General features: G+C 41.5%; 5 protein-coding genes across 5 annotated transcripts; 3 read left to right on the top strand and 2 right to left on the bottom strand.

Moving 5' to 3' along the window:
* Window positions 1–6,979: 6,979 nt before the first annotated feature.
* LOC120279152 (putative receptor-like protein kinase At3g47110) lies at window positions 6,980–9,053 on the top strand. Its single transcript, XM_039286019.1, has 2 exons — window positions 6,980–6,993; window positions 7,487–9,053. The coding sequence occupies exons 1-2, from the start codon at window positions 6,980–6,982 to the stop codon at window positions 9,051–9,053; spliced, it is 1,581 nt and encodes a 526-aa protein (XP_039141953.1).
* On the top strand, window positions 8,829–10,095 carry LOC120279151 (probable LRR receptor-like serine/threonine-protein kinase At3g47570). The gene is made up of 2 exons (XM_039286018.1): window positions 8,829–9,815; window positions 9,893–10,095. Exons 1-2 carry the CDS (start codon window positions 9,317–9,319, stop codon window positions 10,093–10,095), a joined length of 702 nt encoding a protein of 233 aa, XP_039141952.1. The 5' UTR covers window positions 8,829–9,316.
* Window positions 10,096–11,795: 1,700 nt separating this feature from the next.
* Window positions 11,796–12,996, bottom strand: LOC120278746 (caffeoylshikimate esterase-like). The gene has a single exon (XM_039285477.1). The coding sequence runs from the start codon at window positions 12,930–12,932 to the stop codon at window positions 11,928–11,930; it is 1,005 nt and encodes a 334-aa protein (XP_039141411.1). The 5' UTR covers window positions 12,933–12,996; the 3' UTR covers window positions 11,796–11,927.
* A 2,194-nt stretch (window positions 12,997–15,190) lies between these two features.
* On the bottom strand, window positions 15,191–16,828 carry LOC120279602 (aurachin C monooxygenase/isomerase-like). Its single transcript, XM_039286530.1, is given in 8 exon segments — window positions 15,191–15,677; window positions 15,680–15,793; window positions 15,893–16,103; window positions 16,172–16,278; window positions 16,281–16,328; window positions 16,330–16,374; window positions 16,376–16,480; window positions 16,571–16,828. Coding segments are annotated over 8 exon segments (1,236 nt in total). The 5' UTR covers window positions 16,808–16,828; the 3' UTR covers window positions 15,191–15,308.
* Window positions 16,829–16,929: 101 nt separating this feature from the next.
* LOC120279150 (pentatricopeptide repeat-containing protein At1g31430-like) lies at window positions 16,930–18,680 on the top strand. Its single transcript, XM_039286017.1, is given in 2 exon segments — window positions 16,930–18,442; window positions 18,444–18,680. Coding segments are annotated over 2 exon segments (1,722 nt in total). The 5' UTR covers window positions 16,930–16,957.
* The last annotated feature ends 1,070 nt before the right edge of the window (window positions 18,681–19,750 follow it).

Below are 19,750 nucleotides of genomic sequence, written 5' to 3'. Positions count from 1 at the left end.
CAAAAGAAAACCACCAGGGGTGGTTAAAAGAAAACGTAAGAAACAACAGGCCGAAAAAAAAAAGAACCTAAAGGAAGCGCAGTTTCTTTAAGGAAACAAGGCAAAGGACTACATCTCGCCCGGGAAGGTCGGTCGCGATCAACGGGCCATCCTCGCACCATGTCTCTAGAGGTCGTGAAGTCCGAGCTTCTCTTAATCTTGGACATAGACTCATCAAGTTTCGCTTTTTGGCTCGGGAGTCATGATCAAACCGTAAAAATTATCAAGTGGTCAATCTTAAGAATAATGGCAAACATCGAGATACGCTTGAAATTAAAAAGTGTGTGCATTTCTTTCTAGCTAGATATTCCAAATAATAGCTCTCACGAGCAAATCCCAAATCGGGAGTGAAGATTTGTGTATTCTCGCTACTCTAGTCACCCCAAAGATCCTTTGAGAGACCTAGGAGGGTGAGCAACCCCCTAAGAGTCGCCTCAAAGTAGTGTTGTGTCATGCTCCAGCTTGAATCTCACCGATCACCTCCTTCTCATTTGCCCCTTGGCCTCGTTTATCTGGATCTTCTTGGTTCTTCTCTGTATCTTTTCTTTTTGTAATAAATTTTTTAATAAATCTAATTCAACATCCCAAGGTCATCACCATCCCATTGAAGAACACACATAAACAAACAATAATAACAACATTAATAATTCACATCTTCAAATTAAGAAGAAATATCCGCTGGTTATTTTCTTGATGTGCTTGTTGCTTGTTTACAAAGCTTCACCGGATCTAGCCCAGACACACCCTAATGCATGGGAAACTTGAAGACATTGCTCGATCTTCTTTTCAAGATCTAACAGGTCATGGGTTTCTCTCAGCTGCTTCTTCTTCTATTTGGTTCTCCGCTCCATGGCGACCACTTTGTTGGCACACCAGGACCCGATGATCGCTTAGCATTGCTTGGATTCAAGAATGGAGTCACATCCGATCCTTCCGGAGCTCTTGATTCTTGGAATGACACTTTTTATTTCTCGCAATCGGATCGGTATCACTTGCTCTCACAAGCACAAAGGTAGAGTCATCGCTTATCAACCTCTCCATGTTGGGCCCTGGGGGCTTCATATCTCCCTCCATCGCCAATCTTAGCTTCCTCAACAAAGATTGAGCTCTCTCTCAATAAATTCTCCAGGTGAGATCCCACAGAGATTGGCCACCGCAATGGTCATGCGGTACCGAACCCTCGCCTTCAATGCACTTCATGGCATCATCCCCGTGAGTTTGGCCAATCTGCTCTCAACTCGATTTTTGATGCAAGGCCCAATTATACCTTCTAAAACCAATAGCACACAAGACCACCACAAAGAGAAATTTCCTTCCAACTCACACACAAGTACAATCAAAAGAGATTTGAGGCACAACTCGAAATCTCTCAAAGAGAGTACACCAAGAGATCAAGGAAAACTCAAGATCTCTCCAAACAAACATGAACTCAAAAAGAAAAACACATAGCATGAGATAGATAAAAACTAAAAACACCACACCTAAAGAGAAAGCAATAATAATCAAAAGGCCAGCCATTGTTCACTCAAGACTCTCGGATCCAATGCCGGGAATCAAGTAAAAGTAGGAAAAAGACAAGAAGAAGAGTGGAATTCTTTTTGTTTTGGTCTCTGTTCTTTTCCTCTTAACTTCAAGAATCTGAATCTATTCATCAAGAGAATCCCATGGACGAAAAATACCCTTTGAGCCTTCCTTCTAATCAGCAGTGAATCTACTGTGGCTAACTTATGTCTTTTTCCATCCCTTTAGTATCTCTCCTCTTCCTCCCGGACGATAATGCCCTCGCCTTCCCATTCTACCAGAGAGAACCAACCTGTGGGCAATTAATGACTTTTCACTCCACTCGGATAACTCTTCAAACACACCGAAAGTACCGATATACCCTCCTTCCCTGTGTGTACCGATTTAACTCGCTAGGGGTAACTTATGTAATTTTCTATCTTTCCCACACTCGATCGGATCTCCGAATGAATTCCTTTTCTCGAGTCTTCTTCACTATTCAAAGACCTCTCCTCTTCATTTCTATAACTAATATATTTAGGATTGCAACAAGATTCTCCCCTTAAAATCCTTGCCCTCAAGGATTGGTTAGACAAAAATTCGGGAATTTTTTTCCAAGAACATCATAGAATTCCCAAGAGGCTTCTTCCGGAGAAGAATCGCACTAATGCACCAAGATCTTGGCACTTGCCTTTCCAAACCTTTTTCACCAATTGTCTCATCCAAAATAGCAATTGGATATCTTTGCACTCCTTCGCCTTCATTCGAAATTCCGCCAACTGCTAGCTACTTCTCGATCACCAAGTTTTTTTCTTCGACTTGTGACACATGAAAGACATCATGGATTTTTGTTCCTCGCTGGTAGTCGCATATGATAAGCAACTGGGCCTATCCTTTCCACCACAACATAAGGGCCGAAGAACCTCGCAGCTAATTTCTGATTGATTCTCTGAGTGGTGCTCATCCGCTCTATAAGGTCTTAGCTTGATATAAACTGAGTCTCCCACACTGAATTCCCTGTCCACCCTTTTCTTATCGGCCAATTGTTTCATTCGATTTCTGGCCTTATGTAAATTCTCCTTGAGAGACTTCAATACATTCTCCTTGATAATAAGCTCCTATCTAGGAGTTCAATTTGGGTATTAGCAGCATCCTGATGGTAAATGCATTGAGGGCCCTTGCCATACACTATCTCATATGGAGAAACCTTTATAGTTGAATGATAACTACTATTATACCACCATTCTGCCAACGGCAACCACTTCACCCATTCCTTGGGCTTTTCTCCAGTCATACACCTTAAGTATTGCTCTAGGCAACGGTTAACAACCCCGCTTGCCCATCGATTGAGGGTGATAAGATGTAGAGTAGTTCAATTTGACCCCTTGTAGCCTGAATAACTCCTTCCAAAAATTGCTCAAGAATATAGGATCTCTATCACTGACAATAGATTTAGGCAATCCATGCAGTCTATAAATTTGATCAAGGAAGACTTGGGCTATTGAGAGGGCTGTATAAGGGTGTGATAAAGCTATGAAGTGTGCGTACTTACTCATTCGGTCAACCACCACAAGTATTGCATCTTTTTCCTTGAGATTTGGGAAGCCCAAAGGATAAAAATCTAAACCGATATCTTCCCAAATTCCTTCCGCACCGGCAAGGGCTCGGAGAAGACCCAGCAGTGCTACATTCTTCGATTTATTTTTTTCCCGGCATACTATCACTCGCTGCACAAAAAAATCGCACATCATGCTTCAATCCTTCCGAAAAAATGGTCGCCAATTCTCTTCTTGTAACTTCCACCTCGAATGACCCTCAAATGAAACTCTCATGGAACTCCCTGTAGAATTAATTGTTTGACAGTTTCATCTCCACCAACCACCAATTTACCTTTCCTTGTGAGTTGATTCTGGGCCCACATGTAATGCTTCTTGCACTGTGGATTCTGTTGAAGTTGTAATATAAGCTGTGTCAATTCTTGATCCTCCTGCCAACTTCTTTGGATTCTTTCCCAAATTTCTGATCTAGTAGTTGATATAGCTGTCAACATAGGTCTCCTTGAGAGAGCATCACCGCACAATTTTTCTCGTTCCTTTTTATACATCACCTCAAAATCATAACCCATAAGCTTGACTAGCCACTTCTGTTGTGCTGGTGTAGAAATTCTCTGCTGGAGGATGAACTTAAGGCTTTGGTGATCTGTCTTAATCTTGAAGTGCCTTCCCAATAAGTAAGGTCTCCATTTCTGTAATGCCAAGACAATAGCTAACATTTCCTTTTCATACACAGATAGCGCTTTATGTTTTTTTCGCATAAGGCTTTGCTTAAGTATGCCACTCGATTGCCATTCGCATCAAGACAGACCCTCAATACCCTCTTCACAAGCATCCGTTTCAACAACAAACTCGGGCTTTCAAAGTTAGGTAAAGCCAAGATCTGCCCGGTGCTCACTATCGCTCCGAGTTTATCAAAAGTCACTGATCTGATTGGGTTCCACCCTGAAATTATTTTTGAGCAATTCACTCAAGGGTTTTGGATATGATTCCATAATCCTTAATGAATCTTCTATAGTAGCTCGTTAGTCCTAGGAACTCCCTTTAGTTCCTTGATAGTTTTTGGAACAGAGCCAATTAACAATAGCATCTATCTTGGACTCATCCATCTCCACCCCATTCTTGCTGATAATATGACCCAAGTAATCAATTTTTTGTGCTGCAAAGGTACACTTGCTTCTCTTTTGCATACAAGTGGTGGGTTCTAAGGACGTAGTACTACTTCCAAATGTTCCATATGTGTCTCCCAACCCCTGAGCTATACACCAAAAATGTCATCAAAGAACACCGAAAACAAACCTTCTAAGGAATGGCTTGAAAATACCATTCATAAGTCCTTGGAAGGTAGAGGGTGCATTAGTGAGGCCAAATGGCATCACTAAAAAAATTCATAATGCCCTTCATGAGTGCGAAAGGTCTGCTCTTGCTAATGTCATCTTCATTCATTCTCGATCCGGTGGTAGCCCGATCTCAAGTCAAGTTTAGAAAAAAATATTCAGCCCCCATGAAGCTCATCCAACAATTCTTCAATTAGAGGAATAGGGAACTTGTTTTTGATAGTCTTCTCATTGATGGCTCTATAGTCAATACATAATCTCCAACTCGTTATCCTTCTTCTTGACCAACACAATAGGTGCAGAGAAGGGGCTGGAACTTGATCTGATAATTCCCTTATCTAGCATTTCCTTGACCATGTCTTCAATGATGTTTTTCTGAAAAGCTGGGTACCTGTAAGGTCTGACATTTATTGGATCAGTTCCTTCCTTCAAGATGATCTTATGGTCATGAGATCTTACTGGAGGAAGTTGCTCAGCTTCTTGAAAAACATCTTCATATAAATGCAATAACTGATCCAGCTGGAGTTGACGTTCTGGGGTCAGTTGCTTCTGTTTTTGATTGTCACCATCCTCACTATCTCGGGGCTCCTTAATCATAACCAATGAACATAGCTGGGCCTTGCATAATTCAGTAGGAAGTTGGAGTGATTTTCTTAATGATTTGCATTGCATCATCTGAATTCTTGGTTGTGGGGACCCCCTTAAGACCACCTTTTTGCTGTTCACCTTAAATTCCATCCTCAACTCACTAAAATTCCACAGAATGGACCCCAATAAGATTAGCCATTGTATCCCCAGTACCATCTGGCAGCCCTCTAAAGGAAGTACCATGAGATCAGACTTGAATTCTACTCCTTGCATCCTCCAAATTTCGATCCCGAACACATTTTGTCACACTTGATCTTCTCCCCATTGGCTACTATCACGACCATAGGGGAATGTTCAGTCATCTCACACCCTAGCTGCTTAGCTGTGAATTCATCTATGAAGTTGTGAGTACTCCCAGAGTCAATCAAGATATGAATCTTGTGACCCTTAACTGACCCACTCACCCTCATGGTGTTGTAGTCCGCCAAGGTTTGTATACCTGACAGGGCCTTCATCGAAATCACTGCAGAAGCTTCTTCACTGGATTCAGTTTCCCCTTCTGAGTTCTTGATGTCAATTTCTTCTTCTTCTTCTTCAGACTCATCACCTCCTACTAACTCCAAACTATATAGCTTCTTCATCTTACAAGCATGGCCCACTGTATATTTTTCATCACACCAGTAGCATAGCCCTTTCTTTCTCTCTCTTCCAGCTCCCCACTTGATAGTCTCTTAAAGGGTTTGTAGCCCCTCTTTTGGAGTTTCGTTGATGCTATCTCGCTGAACCGGATTCGAAAGAAATTTCTTGGGAGTTGGTAGTAAAAGGTACACTCCCTACTTTTGATGAGAATTTTCCTCTTGCAAGAGCATTCTCTATGGCTGTTTCTTGAATCTTCGCTAAGCTGATGGCTTCCTCAGAATTGGCGGTGTCCGAGTAGTCCGATGGTGTCCTTAATCTCCCCTTCAATCCACCCATGAAGATGCTTAAGATGTGGTTGTCGACGAGCTCCACTCTATTGAGAAGTTCTTCGAATTTAATTAGATAGTTGTGATGCAGACCCAGCTTTGCCTTAGGTCTTTTAATTCCGCCATTGGATCATAATGCAACTCATTGCCAAACCTCGGTATTCAGCTGAGTTACATACTCCTCCCGCTTAGGGATATTCCCTTCCCCTTACTCCTCATATAATTCGATGCCACTCGCAATGTCGCACCCTCTAGGTGTAATGAAGCTATCTTCACTTTAATTCCATCTGGAGTCTCATCGAATTCAAAGAATTGCTTGCATTTAAACAACCAATCATAAAGTAATTCACCATTGAACTTGGGAAATTCCAACTTGGTCAATTTAGGGCTGAATAGACTTGAGATAGGACAATTCCTTCCTCAGTCCCCGACATGACCCATAGCTTGTAGTTGAGGGTAGCTACACTCCCCGTCGGTTGTAAATTCAAAGAACAAGGTGCGCACTCACCGATCTCTCATCTTGTTTTTTTCCTTCATCTCTTGCATTTCCTTGTCATGCTTCTCCTGATCGCTTCTCAACGTTTCTCTTAGGAAACCCTTCAAATTCTCTTCCAACTTCTTAAGTTCCTGGGTTCTGGTTTCCATCAGCCCTCAGTCTCTTTTTCCTTCACAGTAGTCTAACCTTCTCTGATACCAATTGATGCAAGGCCCAATTATACCTTCTAAACCAATAGCACACAAGACCACCACAAAGAGAAATTTCCTTCCAACTCACACACAAGTACAATCAAAAGAGATTTGAGGCACAACCTGGAAATCTCTCAAAGAGAGTACACCAAGAGATCAAGGAAATCCTGAAGATCTCTCCAAACAAACATGAACTCAAAAGAAAACACATAGCATGAGATAGATAAAAACTAAAAAAACACCACACCTAAAGAGAAAGCAATAATAATCAAAAAGGCCAGCCCATTGTTCACTCAAGACTCTTGATCCAATGTCGGGAATCAAGTAAAAGTAGGAAAAAGACAAGAAGAAGAGTGGAATTCTTTTTGTTTGGTCTCTGTTCTTTTCCTCTTAACTTCAGTAGAATCGAATCTATTATCGAAGAGAATCCTGCATGGACTAAAATACCCTTGAGCCTTCCTTCTAATAGAAGTAACTACTGTGGCTAACTTATGTCTTTTTCCATCCCTTTAGTATCTCTCCTCTTCCTCCCGGACGATAATGCCCCTCGACTTCCCATTCTACCAGCTAGTAACCAAACTCAGGGGCAATTAATGACTTTTCACTCCACTCGGATAACTCTTCAAACACACCGAAAGTACCGATATACCCTCCTTCCCTGTGTGTACCAGATTTAACTGCAGGGGTAACTTATGTAATTTTCTATCTTTCCCACACTCGATCAGATCTCCAGAATGAATTCCTTTCTGAGTCTTCTTCAGCTATTCAGCACCTCTCCTCTTCATTTCTATAACTAATATATTTAGGATTGCAACAGATTTCTCCACTTGTCATCCAACCAGCTCAATGGTTCTATCCCTGTTGCGCTTGGTGGAACTCTCGACAAGCTAAAGGTGCTGGCTCTATCTAAAAACAGTCTCACTGGAGTCATTCCATCATCCATTGGGAACCTTTCTTCTCTAGTTCAACTCTCTCTTATGTCAAATAATTTACAAGGAATCATCTCTGAAGAACTCGGCAGGCTGTCAAACTTAGTGCGTTTCCAGGTGGCTGACAATTCTCTCCATGGGACAATCCCTTCAGTTTTGTTCAATATTTCATCTATAGATTTTATAAGCGTCGCAGTCAATCAGCTCCATGGGAGGCTACCTTCAACTTTAGGCACCAAGCTTTCAAAACTCACAATGCTTTACATTGGTGGTAACATGTTTAGTGGAACCGTCCCTGCTTCACTGTCCAATGCTTCTCTTCTTGAGATTGACATTTCACTAAACCAGTTTAGTGGGACAGTGCCCCCAATTTTTGGAGGGATGCATGGCCTTTATTATCTCAATTTACAAAATAATCAGTTTAAAGCCAGCGATGCCAGGGATTGGAGCTTCATTGATTCCTTGGTGAATTGCAGCAACTTGAACATGCTCTCTATTTCATTCAATGATCTCGGCGGTGTGTTGCCTCTGTCGATAGCCAACTTCTCTAAGGAGATGATGTTTTTATACATGGGTTACAACCATTTCTCAGGGATCATTCCGCATGGGATTGGAAATTTAGTTAATTTGTTTGAATTGTCTTTGGAAGATAATCACCTCACTGGCCCAATTCCAGATAACATTGGAAAGCTTACAATGTTACGGGCTTTGAGTTTGCATGACAACAAGCTCATAGGTTTCATTCCATCCAGCATTGGCAATCTAACTCTGTTGTCAGATATCTTCTTAGATGGGAATAAATTTGAAGGCACTATACCTTCTACTATGAAAACTCTCAGGCAACTCTCAACACTGTATTCATCTAACAACAGGCTTAGTGGGAGAATACCAGGAGAAATCCTTGGACATTTCTTTTCACTTCTTGTTCTTGATTTAGCCAACAACTCTTTCAGTGGAACTATTCCTACAGAGATTGGAAGCTTGACAAATCTTCAATATTTGCTATTAAATGGGAATAGGTTGACAGGTAAAATCCCTGGGACCATCAGTGGATGTGCAGTCTTAGAAGACCTCAATTTGCAAGGTAATCTCTTTATTGGATCCATCCCTCCATCTTTAAGCAATCTAAAAGGTCTCAAAAATTTAAACCTTTCATACAATAGCTTGTCAGGAGGCATTCCTTCATCTTTTAGCAACTTAAAACTCCTTCAAATACTTGGTCTATCAAACAATAACTTATCTGGGTCTGTCCCAGAGTTCCTACAAGATTTGAAGTTTCTTTTTGTTTTGGACCTTTCTTACAATCACTTCCATGGTGAACTCCCTGTAAAAGGGGTGTTTACAAATTCATCTGCACTAGTTTTAATTGGAAATGTTGAGCTTTGCGGGGGACTCCCACAACTTCACTTACCTGTCTGCCTTAAGTCCCACATAAAACAAGTAGAGGATCTCTAATCCTAAAGATTGTGATCCCAATAGTTTCCCTTTTATCGTGCCTTCTCTTGCTCTTACTATTTCTTTTCTTGTTTCGGCAACGAGAATCAAGAACGAAAACAAAGATTTCATCATCCTTGCCTGTTCCATATGAAGAGTTTCCGAGAGTTACATACAATGATTTGGTCAGAGCAACAGATGGTTTCTCTTCCGGTAATCTCATCGGAAAAGGAAAGCATGCCTTTGTTTACAAAGGAACTCTTCATGGCATCAACAACACCATAATGATGGTCGCCATTAAAGTCTTCAGCCTCAACATTAGAGGAGCTTCAAAGAGCTTTCTCTCTGAATGTGAATCACTCAGAAGCATCCGACACCGGAATCTCATCAAGATCATCACTTCATACGTGAGCATTGATTCACAAGTCAATGACTTCAAAGCTCTGGTTTTAGACTTGATGCCAAATGGAAGCTTGGACTCATGGTTACATCCAGTGGAGAATCAACAACAACAACAACAACAAAGTCCTCTGAGTTTGATTCAAAGGTTGAATGTGGCCATTGATGTTGCTGATGCTTTGGAGTATCTTCATCACTCTTGCCAACCTCCAGTTGTTCACTGTGATCTGAAGCCAAGCAATGTTCTTTTGGATGATGACGTGAATGCTCGTGTCGGAGACTTTGGTCTTGCAAAGATCCTCATGAACAACAACAGCAACTTATGGCAGAGCTCCACAACCTCAACAGAGATCATCAAAGGAACCATTGGCTATGTTCCTCCAGGTATATATTATTCTAAATGATTCCATTGTACTTTGCTATATTAAAATATTAATTCGTTGATGAATGGATCCATGCAGAGTATGGTTTTGGGAGTGAGGTGTCAACCATGGGAGACGTGTACAGCTATGGGATCCTTGTGCTGGAGTTGCTGACAGGAAAGAGACCAGTTGACGAGAGTTTCAAGGATGGTATGACAATGAGAAAGTTTGTAAAGTCTTATGCTTTCTCTGGAGAGAATCATGGAGGTCATGGATCCATCAATGTTCTCACAAGAAGATGATGTCAAAGATGATGTCATTGGATACAAAAGGCCAAAGGAGTGTGTGGTCTCTGTTGCAGCTTTGGGCCTTGAATGCAGTATTGATTCCCCAAATGAGAGGCTTAGCATGAGTCATGTTTCAGCACAAATGCATGCAATCAGGGACCATTATTTATGCGTTGGATCAACGAGTTCATAAGGACGAACTCAACTACTGTTTCTATATATTTGGTTGTCCTTAAAGTTTTTTTTTTGGAATAAAGTGGATAAACCATGGATTTATTAGAAAAAGAGAGAAGGTAACAGAGAACACCAAGTACAAAAGAAAATTAAAGTACCAAACATAAGATAAAATAAAAGACTGTTTTCCTCACCAGGAATGAGGAAAACAAATAAGAACCGAAGGAAAAAACAAAAAAGACAAGGAGAGAACGATAATAGTCACGGGCCGTGAAAGTCAACCATCGGAGACACAGCTCTGTCTCAAGAATGAGCGAGAGCGGATTACTCCCGACTAGAGGTATGCACTCGAATCACCAAATGGATCGGTTGATCTGGAGCTTAGGAAGTTAAGAGATCTTTTAATCCTCCCGAACAAAGATCCCGAGGGTTCCTCGCGGTGGGCCTCCGTGATCTCAGTAAAATCCAAGAGAGAAGCAAATTAGTCGATTTGTAGAGAGTAGAAAAAATGGGAGACTGAATTTGATTAAAAAAACGGTTGTTGCGTTCCAGCCAGATATTGGTTGGGTGTTTCTTAATAAATTATCTTGTGGACTTCTAACTTCTGAGGGACTTGATTAATGGACAAATTCACACTCAATGTCATGCGCTAAGTTAGTCCTCCAAATGTCATGCTATTGTTAGTATATATCCAACAATAATTTTTTTTTTTTTATGAAAAATGAATAAACCACTGATTTATTGAGAACCAACAATAATTGTCTAAGGAATAAATGCATAAAAAAGGTAAAATTGGAAAACTTGGCAGGCGAAGTGCAGCTTAGAGTTTTTGACCGTCCATCAAACACTAGAGACTTTACAGCTACTTAAATAAGCAGTGTCCTTTTACCGCTCTTTTATTCCTTTTGAAGATTTTTTTAAAAAAAAAATAAAGTGGATAACCACCAATTTATTAAAAAGAAGAGAATAAAGGAGTACAACAGAGAGGGAACAACGAACAATAAAAAGCTGAAAGTAATGACCTGCGGGTCTATTGGTACACGGGTCACCGATAGAGCTCTCACCCGAGCGATGAGAGTCTCGATTCTCACCGAGCGCACATTTCAAGAGTTGTGAATAGATAGTGCATGTGCACGAGTGGTTTCAGCTCCACGCTGAGCAGCTGACCTGTCCCCCACTGCTCCACTCGGCGCCTGCGCACGTCCCCTGAGTCTCTAGTGGGCTCGTCCCCGCCTTCTTCCCAAAAAACCGAAAAGAATAACATACTGAAATCCTCACCATGGATGAGGAGAACAATAAGCAAAAGCAATATAAGAGAGAGAAAATAAAACAAATTGGACGGGCAAAGGTTTTTTTTTTATACTTTTTATTGTAGTATTAATATCCGTGTTCATCTCATGTGTTTTTCTTCTACGTTTGTTTGTCTTTTTTTTTCCTCTTTGTACTATTATTACTCTTTTATTAATAATATAATTTAATTATTTCTTAAAAATAAATAAATGCCCTAATCACCATCGGCCAATTCCACAGCAACACTATCATTAACATCTCACCAACTAAATTTTAAAAATATTTCTTTAAAGAAAACATTTATAATCCTCATCATCACCATTCCATTGACAAATACACATAACCAAACAATAATAACAACATTAATAATCCTCATCATCAAATTAAGAAGAAATATCCGTAACGGCGCCGTTAGCAAGAACACCATTACCGTAATGTTTGACACGTTCATCTATCCACTCTCTCATGTCGGCCAAAACCCGTTGACCATTTTCATCAGGCTCGCCTTGGATCAACGAATGATACATCCCTTCGTAAAGCTTCAAAGTTTTATCCTCACTACTCGCCATCTCATAAAGCATCTTTGATCCCTCCGGCGAGGTCACGCCGTCGTCGGTGCCATGAGCTGTGAGGAAAGGAACAGTAACCTTGCTGAAATTCTCCTTAAAGTATTCACACAGCCGGAGAAGCTCTCTCATGGTGCCAACGCGAGGCTTGCCGGTGTAACGCCGGGGATTAGAAGCAATAACACGAAGCTTATCGGGATCTTTAATGGCTTTTCCGACCATCTTGTTATCAGGCATGGCGGCCCACGTGTCAGCAAAGCCAAGCAAGAGACCGTAAAGAAAGAGATGAAGTTTGGAAGGCTTCATGTCATCAGGGATGACGAAGAGCGGAGCGGAGAAGATGAGGCCTGTCCACGTGGCAGGATCTGAACGGAGGTACATGAGGAGGGTGGCGGCGCCACCCATCGACTCACCGAAGAGGAAAGCCGGGAGGGAGGGATGGTTCGTACGGACGGAGGAGAAGAAGGAGAGAGAAGCGGCGGCGACCTTTTCCATGTCGCCGAGGTAGCAGCGGAGGCCATCGGAGCGGCCGTGGCCGAGGAGGTCGGCGCAGTAGACGGCGTAGCCCCAGGTGGCGTAGGAAATGGCGATTTTTTGGAAGAGCCAGCCGGAGTCGGAGCCGTAGCCGTGAGTCATGAATACTAAGCCTTTGATTGGAGCCGGCTCGGATGGAGCCGAGCCGATAGGGTGGAAGGATTGGGTGAAGAGACGGCCGTGAGGGGATTCGAAGTAGGATTGCTTGTTGATGACGCCGTTGGCGGCGTAGTACTCGTCTTCCGATGGCTCGTTTCCCCAGAAGAAACGCGTCGGTTCCCCCGCCATTGCTGGTTTGGGAAACGAGTTATTCCCTTGTTTAGTCCGAGAAGAAGAGGGGATATAAGGAATGGAGGTGGTATATCTATATATATAAGGGTTGGGTGATTGGGTGGGTGGGTAGTTGGTGTGGATTTTCGTTTGGGTTCAACCAACCGGGTTTTGGGGGTTGGTGGACTCGGAAGGAGTGGGTAAAAACCGTATAGTTGTTCGTGTTGGTGGTTGGGTCCTACCATTGAGCGCAACTGCATGGTTTTTATATTGTTTTTTTTAAAAAAAATTCAGTAGGAGACCACTATATGGGAATATATTGGAAAAATATGGGAGAAGTATGGTTTGAGAGGAGAGAGAGTTCATGGTCATGTGGGTCATGAAATTTTGCGTAAGATGAGGCATGGTTGGTGACATGGGGCGTTGTCCACATATAACAAACAGACACAGCTTTACCAAAGTTTGATCTATCTAGTAGATCTACTTATGTCTTTGCATGGTGCAGTGGTTTTTCATTCTGGCAGTGGCCCAGTGGGGAATAAATAAGCATGGGTTCAAAGATGTTTATGATATTTTAGAGTTTTTTTATTTATTTTTAGAATCTTATATTGGGTGTGGTTTTGGGAGGGGAAAAAAATTGTATCTTCACTTTTCCAGGTTTATCCGCCTCCATACTTGTCCTTTTGATAAGTTTAGGGTAAATTTTTCGATAGTACTAAGCTTTGGCTATATCGATTTAGTATCTAACTTTCATTTCAGATCGAAATGAGCGTAAAGTTTTAATTTTGTTTTTCCGGCGAGCAATCGGGGATTTTTGGTTATAATCGAGTGATGTTGAGTTCGGAAATACGATGTAGACAACTTGGGAACCAAGTCAAGAACTATCCACATAATCAACCAGTTCTGGAAAGGGATGAAGATAAGGGAAGGGAAAGAAGGAAAGGGATGATGATGTGGTAGCCAATTAGGGCTACGTGTATAAGTTGATGATGTGGACATGTCTCGAAAGTTGGTTCCTGGGTGTCCATATCATATTTACGACTTTCACGTCAATCGACGATAACCGTAATCCCCAATTGCCTCGGGAGAAAACAAAATTAAAACTTTGCTGCCATTTTCGATACAAATTGAAAATTAGTGCTCAAACAGATATAAGGCCAAACTTAAGTACTCACTTGAAAAATTTACCCGATAAGTTTAAGTGAGGGGCGTTTAGAGATAGGCATGGAACAGGGAATTTCCACCCTTAATCATCTTTACTTTTTTTTTAGTTTTATGCATCTTCATACTTGCTTGGTTTAAGTGAGAGGTGTTTAGAGATAGGCATTGGATGGAGAATTTCCACCCTTACAGAGTCAAGAATGGAAAAAGACTCCCCAATCCCTGAAACAAGGCAAACACTCCCTGTTAGTTGAATTTAAATTTAACCACTTTAACTAAGTGGCTTTGACTATTTATACATATGTCTATATATATATAATTGAGAAGGGCAAGTGCAAGAATGGGGCATTATTTTCCTCACTTTTGGTGAGGAACCATTGTTTTTTAAGTATCGTTTTTAGTTTGTACTTTCTCTTTCATTTTTTTTTAATAAAATTGTGATCGATCAAGTCTAAAAAAAAAAAGTGAGAGTGGGGCTTCCCTTTCCTTGAGTTTTTTAACCAATGATGGAGACGAGAATTCCCGTCTCAGACGGGTGTGAGTGAGTGAGGAGAATGACAGAAGAATTTTTTACAAAAAGGGAACGGGATAGTCAGAGGGTCCCCGTTAAACCGTCAGTCAGCATGCCAAGCTCTCGGTGGAGCAGTGGAGACGGAGCTCACGACATATGCGCAGCAGTACCACCCAGACACAACCACCGCTCACATCTCTCAGAAATGTGTCTTCAACCAAAAATCGAACTCTTATCACTCGATGAAAAGCTCTAAAAGCGACCCGTATACCAATAAACCATTTAGTTGTTGCAGAACGAGAGTAGAATTGATTCACCTTAAGAATATACTAATTAGAAGCTCAGAGCTAGATGTGGATTACATACCCCAAGAACACTCAGTTTAGCAAACTCTTTGGTTAATTTTGGTATAACCAATCCAGGTCTATCTCGTTTCATTCAGAACTAGAGCTGCTCAGATGGTTGGAAGAAGCTGCCATGCAAGCCGGGCTCTCTTTTACTTAAATTCTTTTATTATTATTTTTTTTGTCTTCATTCCTTGTTGCACTGTTTGTTTCGGTCTATTCTAGCTCCTTTTGGAGTTCCCCTTATCAAAAAAAAGAAAGAAGAAAAAAGCACATTGTGTTCATTCTTTGTTATCACTTTGACTAGTGTGACAAATAAAATTTAAACACAGAACAGTACTAGCATAGAACAGTAATATATTTTACAACAGGAAAGAATCAAATTGGAAAAGGAACACCTTCAAAGTATGGCATACTTCTCTGCAGAAGCAGTAGGCATTCCTCTAAAGTTGCTTCTTTTGGATTGAAAGAAACCAATCCCTGCTTCATTCTCCCCATCTGCCGTGCATGCAGAACTTGCTCTGAGACAACCGGCAGCCGAATTGCTTGGAATTCCCTGAGAGCAGAGTCTATGTTCTTGGATCCCCACTTGCCAAGACAATGACCAAGAATTCCAGCATCTAAAATGGACATGTTGGTGCTTCTCACTCCATGAGGAGTTGTTGGATGAGCTGCATCTCCAACCAACACCACATTGTCCCAAAAAAGCTGTGGAAGTGGATTACTGTCATATATTACATTGATGAAAAGGATCCTTTTGTTTCTCTCATCACTCTTGCTAGTTCTGGTACCCAAACTTTCTCAGCTTCTTCATGCATGTTCTCAATCATCTCATCATTCACCTTCATCGTTACTGAGCTTCCCTGCTATATTTGTTTATTCAAAATACAAGAGCTTTAGAGATGCATACACAATGAATGATGAACATAAACATTAACATGGTGAGTTTTATCTTTCATCACCTTCAGCTCTGGTTCTGGCATGTTGATGTACCAAATCCAATTGATCCTCTTGTTTTTAAGCTCATACAGCACACAATGAGTTCTATCAGCAAGATCAAAGTACAAACACTGTCCAAACTCTGGATAAGCTTTTCTGAGATTGCTAATAATCTCAGCATGCTCTTGGCCTGAACAATCAAGAACTCCTCTCCATGCTGAGTAACCTGAATACCTGCTGCACCAATTGATGATCAGATTACAGTAAATCTTAAAACAAATAAGAAGTCTCTAAGCACAAACCTTAGTTTAAAATCAGGAAAGAAATGTCTTCGGATTGATGACAAACATCCATCAGCAGCAACCAAGAGATCCCCAACAATCTCTACCATGTCTCCAGTTTCAAAAAGCTCTGGCTTTTAACCTTAACAGCAGCCTTATCATCAGAAACTTCAAAGGAAAATGAACTGGTGACCACAAAGAATGATATTTGCTGGCAAAGCTTTTGTATATAATCTTATGAAGATCAGCCCAGTGTGCAGCTCTGAACCCAAAGTTCTCATCTTTGGCCAAATCCCAGCTTATCTTCTTCTCACTATCAGTCACTTGATTCTGCATTTTTTCCCCCAAAGAAACAAAGCTCAAGATTTCCAGTCATGGCGAGCAATCACAAAGGTGAAATGAAGGCTTTTTAGGGTTTACCAAATCGATGGAGAGGGGCAGCGTGGAGGAATGGAGCAGGTTTGAGTCTTTGATCCAAAGGTTGAGGAGACGGAGAGCTTGAGGGTCGAGACAGAGACCGGCGCCGGTTGGGCTTCCGTCCGGCGGTGCTGCCGACTTCTCGATCACCACCGGCGTCCATCCAGCGGCGATTAAAGCATGAGCGCAGGACAAGCCTGCAATGCTCCCTCCGACCACGATGGCCTTCTTCATCTCCATCTCTCTCTCATCTCCAAAGATTGCATTTTTATCCCTATTCTAAACTTCATCGAAGTCCACACGTTTGTCACTGTATACAAATAGGTCCTCTACAAGGACTTGTTGTAAATTTAAGCTAGCTCGCCATTGGAAACAGAGAAGCTGAACTCCATGTTCTCCAAGTTCATACGCCATTTATGCTCCTTTTCAAGCTACAAACCAACAAGGCTAACCAAAAAGGAGTGCATCTCCATCCTCCAGAGATGCAAATCCATGAGAGAACTCAAGCAAATTCACTGCCAAATTCTCATGTCAAGCATGCAACACAACAAAGACATAATGGACGGTATCTTGGTCTTCTGTACAAGTCCTCAAACTGGAGACTTATGCCACGCAGAGAGAGTGATTGAATCTCTCACTGATCCTTCTCTTTTTGTCTACAATCTCATGATCAAGTCTTTCACTAAAGATAGACAACCAGAGAAGGCCATACTACTCTTTCAAAAGATGAGAAAAGCATGCTTGTCACCAGATAACTTCACTTTCCCTCTGGTTTTGAAAGCATTGGGTGAGGTTAAGGCAATGGTGGAAGGGAGGAAAGTCCATGCTTTCATTGTGAAAACTGGCTTAGAGTTTGATTCTTATGTGAGGAGCTCACTCATTGATATGTATGCAGAGATGGGAGCCATTGAAGCTTCACAGGAGTTGTTTGATGAAATGCCTGAGAGAAATGTGATTGCTTGGAACGTTCTCATTGCTAGTTATATCAAGTGCTGCAGGTTTGAAGATGCAATCTCTACTTTCTTGAAGATGGAGAAGAGTGGAGTGAAGCTGAATGAAGCTACTCTTGTAACCATACTTTCAGCTTGTGTTTCACTTGGAGATTTGGAAATGGGAAAGAAGGTTCATGGTTATATTGAGAACAAGGAATTCAAAGATGGCATTCCTGTTAACAATGCAATGTTAGATATGTACAGCAAGTGTGGCTGTATGAACATGGCTCGGAGAGTTTTCGATGAGATGCCATCGAAAGATGTAATTTCTTGGACTAGCATTGTCTCCGGGTATGCCAATTCCGGTATGTTGAATGAAGCTAGGGAGCTATTTGATCGGAGTCCAGCTAGAGACTTGGTTCTCTGGACTGTGATGATCAATGGGTATATTCAGTGTAATAAGTTCAACAAAGCTCTGGTTTTGTTCAGAGAGATGAAGAGTAGAAGAATCAAACCTGATAAGTTCACAGTTGTGGCACTTCTCTCAGCGTGCGCTAATCTGGGTGCTCTTGAGCAAGGCAAGTGGATACATGGATTCATTAAGGAAAACAAGATAAGAATCGACGCCATTGTTGGTACTGCTCTCATAGATATGTACTCAAAATGCGGTTGTGTGCAAGAGGCTCTGGAAATCTTCAGAAGAGTAGAGGGGAAAGACACGGCGACATGGACTTCAGTTATCTTCGGGCTGGCCATGAATGGAGAATCCAGTGAAGCACTCAAAATTTTCTCAGAGATGCACAAAAAGGAAGCTAAACCTGATGACATTACTTTCGTTGGTGTACTAACTGCTTGCTGTCATGGAGGATTGGTGGATGAAGGACTGCAGTGTTTGCATTCCATGAAAGAGGAGTATCATATAGAACCAAAAACCCAAAACACTATGTGGTTGTTTGGCTGATCTCCTTGGACGTGCAGGTCTTTTAGAGCAGGCAGAGAAGCTGATACAAGAGCTTCCATATAAGAATGCTAAAGATATCTTGCCATTCTGGAGCTCCCTTCTTGGAGCTTGTAGAATCCATGGGAATGACCAAATGGTGAAAGAGAAACTGGAGAGGCGAATCGCTAAACTAGAGTCTGTCTCAAAAGCAAAACCAATGGGAAGACATGACCGAAAATGAGGAGGAATATCAAAGACATCAGCTTCAAAGGCGACACAAAGGTGCAGCTCCATCGAAGTGAATGGGATCATCTGCGAGCTTTCTGGCAGGAGATGCTTTGCATCCAGAAAAACTAATGTACTTCGGTATTGAGTAGTCTGCGCAAAGCTTGACGATTTGGATCATACAAATGCTCTAATGTAATAATACATGTTAACATTATCTTTGTAAAATATGACAACCTCTTGCTATTGAAAGAGAGATACAGAGAATATAATTGATAATGAGTTTGTTTAGAAGCCAGACAATACATGAACATGCAGTACCTAATAGATACAATGTTGTTAACAAAACAATGTTTTCTAGCTAGATGTTTGGGGAAGGATGCTGCCCGGTTTTAACTATATTTTCTTGCAGACTTACGAGATCGGCAAAGGCTTTTTGTAGCATGTCCTTTGCTACCTTGAATGTCTCTGCAGATACTGCTCCTTTCTCAGCGCATTTGATGGCATCACGGAAGAGATCGTTGTATCTTAGGAGCGGAGAGTCTTGACAGTAACTCCGCATCTCAACAGCCCGTTCATCCAATGAAGGACTGCTCTTTGCCTTCCTAGTCCATCTTTTCAAAATGTACTGTTCAGGGATAAAATTTACATCTGATGCCCAGAGAAGTGCCAGCACATGTCTACATAGGATACCAGAAAAACTCAAACTTGTGACAAGAACATACTGCTTTCTTCTGAGATTCATAAAAAGTTACAACTTGATAGTTGTGGGAATCGGTGAGACCTTGCAACAGAATACTTACTGATTGCACCTTCCTGCACTTTACCTATATAATAGTTCAATGCCTCAAGTAATTCAATCTGAAATCTTCGAATATTGCTCTTGTATATGTGACCGCTGCATGTTTCTCTAAAGGTAGGTCTGTCTTCAGGACGTGTTAGAATTCTGCATAGAGTAGTCATCTTGGATTTCCTTCTCATGGCGGCTGTCCACAGCTTGATCAAACTTCCCAGAAATGACTGCAAGGTTGTTTTTTGTATTGAAATGCCTCCGATAGAACTTGTTCAGGCTTTTCTGATGATCTT

Source organism: Dioscorea cayenensis, chromosome 16 (assembly GCF_009730915.1).
Source record: "Dioscorea cayenensis subsp. rotundata cultivar TDr96_F1 chromosome 16, TDr96_F1_v2_PseudoChromosome.rev07_lg8_w22 25.fasta, whole genome shotgun sequence".
NCBI classification, from domain to species: domain Eukaryota; kingdom Viridiplantae; phylum Streptophyta; class Magnoliopsida; order Dioscoreales; family Dioscoreaceae; genus Dioscorea; species Dioscorea cayenensis.
Note: the sequence above shows the minus strand (reverse complement) of the source record. Positions and strands in the feature narration are given on the sequence as shown.

Coding starts and splice junctions, on each gene's coding strand:
- LOC120279151 (XM_039286018.1), top strand. CDS start 9,317: ATGATGGTCGCCATTAAAGTCTTCAGCCTCAACATTAGAGGAGCTTCA. Junction 9,816..9,892: donor CATTGGCTATGTTCCTCCAG/GTATATATTATT, acceptor GGATCCATGCAG/AGTATGGTTTTGGGAGTGAG.
- LOC120278746 (XM_039285477.1), bottom strand. CDS start 12,932: ATGGCGGGGGAACCGACGCGTTTCTTCTGGGGAAACGAGCCATCGGAA.